This window comes from Sarcophilus harrisii, chromosome 5 (genome assembly GCF_902635505.1).
Source record: "Sarcophilus harrisii chromosome 5, mSarHar1.11, whole genome shotgun sequence".
Lineage (NCBI taxonomy): Eukaryota > Metazoa > Chordata > Mammalia > Dasyuromorphia > Dasyuridae > Sarcophilus > Sarcophilus harrisii.
Window position 1 is genome coordinate 60,805,812 of NC_045430.1, and position 13,641 is coordinate 60,819,452.

General features: G+C 35.1%; 1 protein-coding gene across 3 annotated transcripts in view; it reads right to left on the minus strand.

Annotated features, from left to right (window-relative positions):
• Positions 1–13,641, minus strand: part of KDM5A (lysine demethylase 5A) — a 103,305-nt gene that overhangs the window by 6,985 nt on the left and 82,679 nt on the right. For all 3 annotated transcript variants that reach the window (XM_031939491.1, XM_031939489.1, XM_031939490.1), the window contains 3 exons: positions 8,478–8,637; positions 4,888–5,108; positions 2,369–2,779 (listed from right to left, as the gene is read on the minus strand). In XM_031939491.1, the coding sequence (XP_031795351.1) occupies positions 2,369–2,779; positions 4,888–5,108; positions 8,478–8,637 (792 nt within the window). The remainder of the gene's footprint in view (positions 1–2,368; positions 2,780–4,887; positions 5,109–8,477; positions 8,638–13,641) is intronic.

A 13,641-nucleotide genomic window follows, 5' to 3' on the forward strand; every position in this document is an offset into this window, starting at 1 on the left:
GTGGCATATGATTGTGATAAAATACTGCTGCAATGTAAGAAATAAGTTGGTTAATTTAAGGAAAACATAATATTTGTATGAAATAATGAAAAGTGAAATGATCAGAATTAAGAAAATGTTCCAGCAATGTTGGTCAAAGAATAATTGTGAACAATCAAGTAATTTTGAATATTATAAATACTCAAATCAATTAAAAGGGACCAATAAAGGAAGATGTTATCCTCCCCCAAGAGAAAGAAGTGATAAAGAGAAGTTAGTATGGTTTTACATATATTTATAAAGCTGTGGTAATAGTAGCCTTCTCTAGTGCAAGGCGGGGAGGGAGGAAGGAAGAGAATTCAAAAGTTAAAATGTAAACCAAAAAAATTAATTTACAAACAAAACAAAAGCATGGAAAGATATGTATAAAGTTATGCAAAGTTAAAAAAAAACAGCTCTAAGCAACATACACAGTTACTACAACAGTGTAAATAATGCCAACATGCAGTTAACAAAACTCTGCTCAACCTGTCAAGAAATTTATAAATATAAATAAAATAAGAGTTGAGATCATGCCAGAGAGTGAAAATAAATAAAGGTGGAGTTGAGATTTCTTGTTTTAAATTCATCGACTAAGACCACTGCAGATTTGGCCTCCAAGACAGTCTCTGGTTTTGATTTTAAAAAAATAATAATAACCCTAGCCTCCAGAGTTTACAAGATTTAAGCAAGGGGTTGAAAAAAATAACATTTCATTTAGAGAGTTAGAAGTACACATTAAATTTGGAATCTGGCAAAAGGCACAATTGAGTGAATAGTTTTACAATTCTACTTCCATCCCACCTCAATGTCAGCCCACTAAAAAATACAATTTTCTAAAGTAGCTAATTCATTATCATTTTGGTTCATTGATAAAAAGATTTGGTCCTGAGGTTCACGTAACACATCACAGCAAGACAGAACAAGCACAAAATCATACAAGAAAAATTGGATGGGATCTCAACCCATGCCTCAAAGAAAAACCCTTCCATAGCATCTCTGACAAATGGTTATCTTGCTTTCATTTAACAAAAAATGGGGAACTCACTCTCCCCAAGGCAGATCATTTCCCTTTTCAACAATTCTAACTGTTAACAAGGCTTGATGCATATACATGATGCATACTGATAAAATCCTTTTGGAAAGCAAACCGATAGCGCGTTAAAATGGTTTCATTTTCTTAAAAGTATAAATTACTTTTAACTTTTGATTCAATAATCTTATGATACATATGCCCTAAGAATATGAACAAAAAGGAAAGAGCTGAGCTAGCTATTCAAAGATAACTATAATAGTATCATTTATGTACCTTCAAAAATGCCAGAAAACCTCCTACAGAACTGGAATGAATGCTCATTCTGGGATCCGAGAAAGTGAGGTTGAATTTGGTTTTGCAACTTTCTACCTAAGTGACTTTGGAAAAGTTAACTTACCTCTCAGAGTTTCCTCATCTGCAAATTATGCCGTTTACTCTGTCATCTTTTAGGTTCCTTCCAACTCTAAATTCTATGATCCTAAAATCCTCAATGTAAATTTGGGAGTGACTAAATCAATGTAATGAAATAATACATTGCAAGTGAAAACAACAGTCAAGAGACCAACATGGTATAGTGGAAAGAACTCTGCCTCTAGACTCATGAGAATTTGGGTCAAATCCCACTTCTGATCTTTTGTGACTGGGAGAAAGTCACTTTAATCTGTCTGGGTTTCCTCATCTGTAAAATGAGGGAGCTGGATTAGGTGGCTCCACCTCTAGATTTACAAACCTGTGAACAATCATGAAAAATATAGACAACACATGACGTAAAGAACAAAGGAACAAAATATCAGCACACATTTGTGACAACTATAAAGAATGAAAAGTAGACAAATACAGGGGTGAATAGACAGACAATAAAGAAAGGAACAAAGGGAGGAACTGTTAGATTTGTTATAAATACCTTTATGCTAAAGACTTAAAAAAAAAACTGAATGTTAAGAGTAAATTTAATTGACTTTGTAATTAAAACTACATTCACGATGATTTATAAAGTAAAACATGTTGCATGCTAACATTGCTGCTTGTCCTTGCATCTAGCTTACTATGTTCATTCAATGGATTCTAGTTTTATTTTATTTAATTAGTGAAAGACTTCTACTAGATGTCATCCCAGTGGCCTAGATGCCTCACAATTTACCAGGGATTATTAAGAAAAAAATGCAGAAACCAAATTATTTAGAAGGCCAATTTGGGCTGCACCAAGAACAGACTATTATGTTACATCTATGCTCTCATAAACTCAGCCTTTAGAAGTCAAAATTCTTCTTCCTCTCTTACATCTGGTTGAGTTAGGGATGAGCTAGGATTTACCTTGTCCTTACAAGGCCTCTGGCAATTCTGTGCTGCACAAACTGCATTTTCGTCATCTGACTCCTCAGCTCCTGACCAATCATACTTTGAGGGGATATCTAGCACCTTCTTCTCTCTTTTCTTCTCAGTATTTTCCTTTACAAGTTCAACCTTGGCTGCAGCAGCTTTCTCCCTCTTTTTCTTCCTTTCCTCTTCCTTTGCCAGCTTCTTGGCCAATTTGTTCAGCTCCTTTGACTTCTCTACACTCATCTTCAACTTCTTCTTTTTTGGTTTGTCCAGTTTCTTCAGTTCCTTGGACCTCTGTTTCCCTTCTCCAAAGAGCTGTTCAACTTTTTCCAGTTTTCGCTTTCTCTTCTTCTCAGAAGAATCCTTTCCTTTTATTCTCAAAGGTTTCTCTTCCATACTGTCATCCTTTAGATAAGATTAAAAATTTTGTGAAAATCAGATTTAAAATCAGAAATTTTTAAATTCTACAATATGGAATAAAAAAAGCAATCAGGAATCTTGAATTAAAATTAACCAGGATTAAACAATAAAACATGCCTCAAGTTTTTAGATTTCCTAAAGAAAATAAAAATTTAAATTTAAAAAAAAATGGACCCAAATGAACTCACAAGCAAATTAAAAAAAAAAAAGGCTTAAAGAAATAACTTCGAATTACATAAATGTTTTCAAAACACAGCAAGACTACCTAACTCCCTTTCTGAGGGAAATATGATATTGATCCCTAAACTGTCCAAAAATATAGCTTAAAAAGAAAACTATGGACCAATATAATTAATGAATAAAAAGCAGACATGGAGGGAATGGAGGAAACATGAGATAAGATTAATAATCATTTGGAAGATATGTACAGAAAGTTTGGAGTATTAAAGTCATTCTTATAGAGTGAAGCTTTGAAAAACTAATTCAAAGAATTTGAAAACTAGACTGGAACTAGTTTAATGAAGACCCAATTTCTAAACTAAGTATAGACAAAAGTTATAATACAGTTTTCCAAAGAATGCTGCTAGTGATAACGTTCCACTCCTATTAAAAGTTTTTCTCTTAAATTGAAACTATTTCTAGTCTTATGAATAGATGCTCCAAGTCATTATTAATCAGAGAAATGCAAATTAAGACAACTCTAAGATACCACTACACCCCTGTCAGATTGGCTAAGATGACAGGAAAAAATTATGATTGTTGGAGGGGATGCGGGAAAACTGGGACATTGATGCATTGTTGGTGGAGTTGTGAACAAATCCAACTATTCTGGAGAGTAGTTTGGAACTATGCTCAAAAAGTTATCAAACTGTGCATACCCTTTGATCCAGCAGTGTTACTACTGGGCTTATATCCCAAAGAGATCATAAAGAATGGAAAGGGACCTGTATGTGCACGAATGTTTGTGGCAGCCCTTTTTGTAGTGGCTAGAAACTGGAAACTGAGTGGATGTCCATCAGTTGGAGAATGGCTGAATAAATTGTGGTATATGAATATTATGGAATATTATTGTTCTGTAAGAAATGACCAACAGGATGATTTCAGAAAGGCCTGGAGAGACTTACACGAACTGATGCTGAGTGAAATGAGCAGGACCAGGAGATCATTATATACTTCAACAACAATACTATATGATGGCCAGTTCTGATGGACCTGGCCATCCTCAGCAATGAGATCAACCAAATCATTTCCAATGGAGCAGTAATGAACTGAACCAGCTACGCCCAGAGAAAGAACTCTGGGTGATGACTAAAAACCATTACATGGAATTCCCAATCACTATATTTATGCCCATCTGCATTTTTTATTTCCTTCACAAGCTAATTGTACAATATTTCAGAATCTGATTCTTTTTGTACAACAAAATAACAGTTTGGTCACGTATACTTATTGTGTATCTAATTTATATTTTAATATATTTAACATCTAAAGGTCATCCTGCCATCTGGGGGAGGGGGTGGGGGATAAGAGGTGAAAAATTGGAACAAGAGGTTTGGCAATTGTTAATGCTGTAAAGTTACCCATGCATATAACCTGTAAATAAAAGGCTATTAAATAAATTAAAAAAAAAAAAAAGTTTTTCTCTTCTTTCTCTCTCTTCAGTCTTGCCTCTCTCCCCCATATATGCTACTTCTTTATTTCACCATATCCCCTGCTTGTGTTTTAGGCCTTCTAACCCCAGCAAAGCTTGGTAATGTGGTACAGTCAGTGTCACACTTGAGACAGGAAGACAGGTTCATACCACTCTTCTGATATTTAATAGCTGTGATCTCATCAACAAGTCATTTAAGTTTTTCTAAGCCTTAGCTTCATCGTTTGCAAAGTGAAAACTATAATACTGTTAGGCTTACACAGCCCAGGAATGCTGTGAGGCTTAAATGAGATAATTTAAATTTATGTAAAGCACTCGGCAAACTTTCAAGTACCATATAAAGGTTAGTTATTATTATGGCTTTAGCACCATTGGCAATACTCCGTATTCATAGGAGTATTAATATCCTATTTTTGAAAGTAAGTTTTAAATTAGTACCTACCTCCATGACATGAAGGAATCTATCCTCTGAGGGTGGATGTGTGGCTTGTAAGATTCTCCAGATGTGTTGAGTCTCATCCAGAGATACCTCAAGGAGATCACCAACCATCATGAGTTCCTCTAATTGGGCTTTAGCGCCAGCTGATAACTCCAAGACTGGAGACTCCAAACTTCGGGGCACTAAAGGACTCTTTCTGGGTTGTTTCCTTGGGGTACTGGAACCTTTGCAAACAGAGACAATTAAGCTAAAAACCACGAGAAACCATATGTATGACAGAAATTTTTTGCAGTGGAAGTCTTAATCCTGGAAGCAGCATTAGATACTACAAATATAACATTATGGATTAATGCAAAAATAAAACATGAAATACATGAAATGACCTTTACTCAAATACTTTATATCCACAGTTCCTCCTATATAAAAATAATTATTAAAACAAAGATTCTCAGGATTTTGAAACTATTTCTTTTCTCATAAACAAATACAGAAATCTCTTTAATATATCTTTGCCTATCCCAGGGATGTAGTTATACTTCAAAGCAAAGTATTTATTCTTCAATTTGAGATAAAAAGATGTGTGTGACCTTCTCTGCTCTACTGGTTGTCACTATAGAGAAATAAAACTCCCACTATCTTATTGAGGTATATCCTAAGATTCAGGATGCTACAATTCCAAATTAAGGATACAGTAAACCATTTTCATAATTATACATTAAAGACCAGAAAGCAAATTATAATTGGGTACTACTTTCTACAATCTGTGATTCATATTGTTAATATTCTTTGTAAAACAGATATATGGATCCTGAACCCTCAAAGGCACCTCAGAAATTTTTTCAAATTATTTATCACTGTGTTCCTCTAATTTTCCTTATGTAAACTGGGGAAAAGGTAAGTGCCACAGCACATATACAAAAAAGTTATCAGCCTCATAACCTAATTTACAGTTACTTTATAATTAACAATTACTTAGTCCAAAAAATGCAAAGCCTAGTCTACTAGGTTGTTTCCTTCAACTACATTATTGTAATTGGTGGAATTATATTCTGGAGGTACAATTATTCATATCAAGGAAGAAGACAGTCCCATTGAATTTCACAATGTTAAGAAAATATTCAGAATACTGTGTTGAGTTCTGATTAACATATTTTAATCAAGAGAATTAATAAATTTATAAAGCATGTCCAAAGCAACTAGGATAATAAAGAGATCTGGAAACTGTCTTACAAGGAAAGGAAGAAACATTTAGTCATAGAAAAGAAGGCTCTGCCCTCAAGGGATGGGGTCAGGAAGTCTGAGAATTAAAAGAGGGCAGTTAACATATATACCACGCAGGGTATAGCACTCTCCAAAATATATAAAGAAACAGGGAGAAAGAGATCCTAAAGAAGGGAAAGGGACCTGTATGTGCCAAAATGTTTGTGGCAGCCCGCTTTGTAGTGGCTAGAAACTGGAAAATGAATGGATGCCCATCAATTGGAGAATGGTTGGGCAAATTGTGGTATATGAATATTATGGAATATTATTGTTCTGTAAGAAATGACCAGCAGGATGAATACAGAGAAGCTTAGAGAGACTTACATGAACTGATGCTAAGTGAAATGAGCAGAACCAGGAGATCATTATACACTTCAACAATAATACTATATGAGGATGTATTCTGATGGAAGTGGATTTCTTCCAACAAAGAGAAGAGCTAACTCAATTTCAATTGATCAATGATGGACAGAAGCAGCTACATCCAAAGAAAGAACATTGGGAAATGAATGTAAACTGCTTGCATTTTTGTTTTTCTTCCCGGGTTATTTATACCTTCTGAATCCAATTCTTCCTGTGCAACAAGAGAACTGTTCGGTTCTGCACACATATATTGTATCTAGGATATACTGTGACATATTTAACATGTATAGGACTGCTTGCCATCTGGAGGAGGGGTGGAGGGAGGGAAGGGAAAAGTCAGAACAGAAGTGAGTGCAAGGGATAATGTTGTAAAAAATTACTCAGGCATGGGTTCTGTCAATAAAAAGTTATAATTATTAAAAAAAAAAAAAAAAGAACAACAACAACAACAAAAGACATAGGGAGGAGAGATGGGGAACGGGGGGAAAAAAGGGTGAAGGAAGAAAACAAGGGAGGGATCCTTGGGTGGAAGAGATTAATAGCAAGGCAAGTTAGGAGAAAGCAAAGGGTCAGCAGGGATAGGAAAGATATGTATATGTGTATGTGGGAGGGAGAGACCGGATGTGTGTGTGTGTGTGTACACTTATGTATACATAAATATATCCTTTCTTAACAACAGCCTATTTGGGGATGGGATGGGAATGAAAGGGGAAAAAAAGAATAAAGTAAAAAAGTATGCATCAGAGAACAAAAGAAGTAAAACATAAGGAAGTAAAAATAAGATGGACACTCATGAATATAATTTCTTCTGCTAAAATATGTGTGTCTGTGTGTATGTATACACACACACACACTCTTTCTTGAACTGGTAATTTGCTGTTATATAGTTTATCTTCCCTGATGTTCTGCTGCCACATGACAATGTTTCTTTTGTTTTATTTTGCTTTGTATTCCTTTTCTATTTTTCTTTTTTCTTATTCTGTTTTTTTTTTTTAAATAAAAAGAGGGCAGTATGACATATTCTAAAATTCTCTAACACTATGAATTAGAATTGAAACCTTCTGATTCACTTTCACTTCATATTCTACCTGATATTGAAATGGATTGTGTTCCCTTTAAGAAACTGATTTGTAATCCTTTCAGATTGATTTGTGATTCAGATTACTCCCAGCCCCTCCTGGCTGATGCATTATCAGTTCAGGAAACCTGCACCTATGATTCACAAATCCTGGTCAAAAGCATCCCTTTGAATTCCAATAGGAGATCTGGGCTTGTCCCAGCTCCCACCAGATCTAAGCCAACTTGGGCTCTCACAACCCCCATCGAATCTGAGCCAACTTGGGACTCCACCACAGGTCCCCTTTAGCTAAATCTCTCATTATAAAAGGAGCCAAACTAAAATCCTCTCTTAGCAGAGGTTCCAAACATGCCAGCCCTATGCTTGGCATCCCAAGGAGCTTCTGCCCACTGGAATACTGTTTCCAATGCCTTCCTCTCTTAATCCTCACCTGTTTCCTTAGCTAGACTTTAACCTTACTTCTAATCCCCATAATAAACCTCTTTTATCAATCTAAGTTTTGGGGTCTGTAAATTCCTTTACAGAGAACTGCTTGCACCACTAGAAGGGAGTTCTCCAAAACTCCCTACCCTTGCACTGAATCCCAAGGGATGCAGGGGAGCCAAACCTACCCTGTACCCCGAACCTGCCACTAGAACTCATTTAACTCCCTGACCACCAGTAACCCTAATTTCATTTGGGTTCCCCAAATCCAAACCTCATCAGATGTTCTACCATTTCCCAAAAATTCAAGGATAGGCAAACTATTCACACTAGGAATCACATTTAGTACACTGATCAATAATCGATAATTTATAAAGCACAATTTTGATCAACTTTAATCAAAACAATGTTTTTCTTTTTTGACTTTAGATTCATCTCCTCCCCACATGTAAAAACAGAGGAATAATACCTTGAGAACAACTCTTTGAAGCAGACGAATATGCATGTTCAGCACAGAATGATGGTGCTGTCCACATATGGGTCACCACCTCCTCAGATTTAATGGGGATCTCTTCATCGCAAAAGAGATTGGGTTCCAAGCTACTAGAAGACTTTACACTGGCAGTATCCTAAAGAAGAAGCCCAGAGAATGTAAAGGTAAATAAACTTGGCTTATGACTAAATTGTTAAATGATGATTACAGGACTGTAGCTTCCCCTAAAGAAAATATCAATAATTTATCACTGCATATCAAATTTACAGCTTTGTGCAGCATACTAAAAATAAACAACTTTTGGAGAAGAATGGAAAGCTGTATAGTATTAAGCAAAAAACAACAACAAAAACCCCAGCAAACCTTCAAAAATCTATATAAAAAATCTAAAAGCATACTGATTTCTACACCTTACAATATAATATCATTGATATTTCTGTGTGAGGTAAAGAAATTCTTAAAATTTAAGAAGAAATGGTTTCATTTAAAAGAGGAAGTAATATTCTCAATATAGTCTTGGGGGACGGGGAATTTATAGACAACAGCACTGTTCTGCTATTTTTATTTACTCTTAGTACAGGTTCTATTTGTTTATATCAAAATCTCATCAAAATTTTTAAAAACCCTGAAGCCACAGACTGCAGCAGTCAAGTTATATCTGATGAGTAGGAGAGTTCAGATTATCTTGAATAATCTTAATTTTAAAGAATTTCCTGGAAATTCTTTAGAAAATAGTTAAGTAGTTATAGAAAAGAATACTTGTGAGAAAGTCTATAAAAGTGATTCAAGAAAACAATGTCCCATTAATTCCACTAAAGAAAAAACATAAAAACAAGACATAAAGAATTCTCCCTATGTGCGTGTTGTGCCACAGTTCCCTTTTATTGTCCTGCCTCAGTTTCCCTAAATTGTCCTGCCTCAGTTTCCCTGAATTGTTCTGCTCAATCCTGCAACACCACTCCTCCCTCCTAATCATCATGATTTAGATGAGAAAGACCTTCTGTCTTAGACATCATGACCCCAAACCTTTCCCTACTTATCAGAATATCCAGTGCCTCCCTCCATTCTGTCATTGTTCTTCTTGATCCCAATTTATCAGAATGTCCTGTGCCTCTCCCTACCATGTCAGAATTCTATTGATAGTCCATTCCCGCTCTCAGTACTCTGACTCTACTCCTGCCTTGGTCTACCCCTGGTCCCTTAGAGACATGTGTATATATACTTCATGGGAAGCTCACGAGCTGCTGGATGCTGGATTGTTGAAGATGATAGTCTCATTCAGCCCCGGGACCAAACCATGGATCCATTTGGTCCCAGTAAATCTCTCCCTTTCAAATAAAATATTAAAAACTCTCTAATCTCTATCCTGCCTCAGTTTCTCCAGCATCACATGGAACCTAACTTACAAAATTTCAAAGGAGAATGTACAACTCCTTCCTTCTACTCCAGGGGCTTTTTATGAACAATTGGAAGTTATTCTCTCTTACCTACCTGATTTTACTCATTTCTCCCATTCATGTGGTGGGAGTTTCTGCTAAACTTTCAAAATGAAAAGACCAAAAAAGAATGATGAAAAGTGCAAGAGTTTAACAGAAAAGTTTATTAAAGAAATACTCTCCAGAGGGAAGACAATTTCAGCCAATCCCATATAATGACTAAGATTGACAAAGGTGATTAAAAGACTGAATTGTATCCCTATGAAAGGCATGTTCACAAATGCTGATGAACTACTAGTGAACTCCCTACCCCCTTAAGTGGTCATCTATTTAGAAAAGCAATTGGTAGTTTGATCCTAAGAGCAGAAGGGATTAAGTATTTATATAGTACTTACTCTGGGTCAGGCATTATGCTCATTAAGCACATCCTGACAACCATCTGGAATTGAGACAGAGGTGAAGTGACTTGCCCAGAGTCACACAGCTAGCACATCATCCTGACTCCAGGCCTGAGATTCTATCTCCCCTGTGCCACCCAGCTGCCCTAGAAGGCTTATATCCCTAAAAGATCTAAGACAGATCAATATTTTTTAACCAAGAATAAGAAACAGAGTTGCCCAATAACTGGAGAAAGGCTAAACAAATTATGGTTTATACATAGGATGGAATATTATCATACCATAAAAGATTATGAAAAAAACAAAGTCAGAGAAACTTGGAGAAAACTGTGTGGACTGATGGAGAGTGAAGTAATCAGAACCAGAGAAACAATTTCTATACTGACTACAACACTGTAAAAGACAATAACTTTCAAAGACTTATAACTCAGGTCAAGACAAGGACCAATCATTATTCCAGGTAAATGATGAGGAAGTACACTTGGATTCTCTTGACAGAGTCAATGACAGTAGATATAAGATATAATATATACAGGATATAATATACCAAATTGACTTGACACTCCAGACTTAACCAACACAACACAAAATTGTTTTGCTTGATTATATTTATTTGTAACAAAGGAGAACAATCTTGGGATAAGTGAAGTGGAACAGTAATGCAATTTTAAAAAGGAGTATCAATGAAATACATGAAAGAATGCATATCAGAGAAGAGGATGAAACTTAAAAGTAGATACTATTTTTAAAAAATAATTGCATAAAGGAAGACTTGTGGTTTCACAGACAATCCTTTTTTCTGTTCTTTGTATATAGATATGTTCATCCATAGATGATTTGTCAAGGATATGATATTGAAAATAAATTTTTAAAAAAAGCATATCCTGACCAACTGTGATGGACTTCGCTCTTCTGAGCAATATGGCAATTTAAGACAATTCCAACAGATGTGGAATGAAAAATGCCATCTGCATCCAAAGACGGAACATGGATCAAAGCATAGTATTTTCACCTTTTTTTATTTGCTTTTTTTTTCTTCTGGTTTTTTTCCCTTTTGCTTCTTGCACAACATGACCAAATACAGAAATATATTTAAAAGGATTTTATGTGTTTTAACCTATATCAGATTTTTGCTGTCTTGGGGAGGGAGAAGTAAGAGAGAGGAGGAGAAAAAATTGGAACACAAAATCTTACAATCACAATTCCACCTCCAGAAGGGGGAAAAAAGGGTGTCTCTGTCTCTGTCTCTCTCTCTCTCTCTCACACACACACACACACACACACACACACACACACACAGTTAAGGATGGTTCATACCAACTGATTTGACACTAAGTAGAGCTATAGTCTCAGTTGGAACCAATACCTAGAAATATGTTCAAACAATGTTTAAGATCCCTCAATATTGCTCAGAGGAAAAAATAAATATAAATGAGTCTCCATATTAAAGATATATCTTTTAGTTTATTAAGAGGAGCAATTATGAATTTTGTTGTGGTGCTATTTGTTATCAAACTTCTTGCTAAGGTTTGAAATATGTTTATGATAATATGCACAGGACAGTTAGAATAAAGGGTCAGCCAAATGTCTAAAAATGAGATACCCCTAAAAAAGTACATAAAAGCATTATTAAGAATTACAAACTTTCAAAGAGAATGCTCCAGTGACAATGGAAGAAGGCTGAAAAAAACAGAGCAGTTGACACATCAGGACTATACTCAAGAAACCAAATTTTGCCAAGTTACACAATGTGGTAAACAAAGAACCACAGAATTCCTTCTAATCACTTCTGAATCATCAAAAAGTGACTATGCACACAAGTTATGTTCCTTTAAAGATTTTTTAAATAACATTTTAGGGGCAACTAGATGGTGCAGTAGATAGAGCACCAGACCTGGAGTCAGGAGAACCTGAGTTCAAATCTAACTGTAGATACTTAATTAGCAGTGTGACCTGGGCAAGTCACTTAATCCCAAATGACTTGAGGGGAAATAAGGAATAAAATTTTAATATCTATTCTTTTTACATCATTTACATTACTCACTGTACTTCCTCCCTTTTCTTTCCCAGAGTGACATATCATAACAATAATAAAAAAAAGAAAAAAAATTAGCAGAATGAAAGCTATTGAGAAAAGTCTAGCATTATCTATAGTGTTTCACATTCATAATCCCCTACTTCTTCCAAGAAAGGAGGAATGAGGATTGAAGGGAGTTAGGATAGATGAGAAACATCTATCTTATTTGGGATCATCTTATTTCATTGCATTCAGTCAATTTTTTTGTTATATTTTTTTTCCACTTAAAATATAATAGTCATTGTGGAAAGTTTTCCTGGATCTATGGACTTTACTTTGCATCAATTCAATCTCTATATTCATCATATTCATTCTTTCTTATAACAAAGTAATATTTATTAACTTTCAAGCATTCTGCTATTATAGAAAATGTAGTTATAGTTATTTTGGTGTAAATGGATAAAGCCTTTCTTTTTGTCATCTGTCATATACCTTAGGTATATACCTAGCAATGCAATTCTATAGATGATCAGCATGTGTCAGTGCTTTCACACAATTCTAAATTACTTTACAGAATGATTACACCAACTCACAACTCCAAATAGTACATTACTATCCCTGTCTTCCTATGTAAAGTTAATGGGAAATGAAGTGAAGTGAAACAAGACACAGAAGAAACCTTGATTGGGTAATTTGAGAAATGTCATGACAGTTGTGGTCAAAATGACTGATCAAAATTCTATCTCTGCACAAACCACTTCAACCTTTTTCTCAGATGAATAAAAAGTCTTTTCCTTAAGGGAAAATATTAAACTCAAATCATTATGATCTAGAAATAATAACTATAAAAGAAGTCACCAGTTTGATGGCATGGCTTCAGTTTTATAGTCAAATATTCTACAGTGGAGAATTGTCAAATGAAACCTCTACTACATAACAAGTATTCCAATTAGCAAACGCCTAATGGGATCAGAATAACAAAGTAAGATTAATCTTAAAACCCTAACATTCTTGTCACTATATTCTGCCAATATGCTAAACTTTCAAAAGTATCACAAACTCAAACACAATCCAAAACTTTTTGACACCTTCCTCCCAAAAACCAGGAAGGAAATTCAGCAAAGTGATCACCCAGCACAAAAGATATCTTAGTCAAGAATCACATAATCTCAAAATTAACAGAACTTCAGATTATCCAATTCAATACATTCCCCTAAACCAAAACAGTGCAATACCAATTAATCCATAGCTCATCTGAATCAACTGAACCAAAACTTATCCCCGGCATT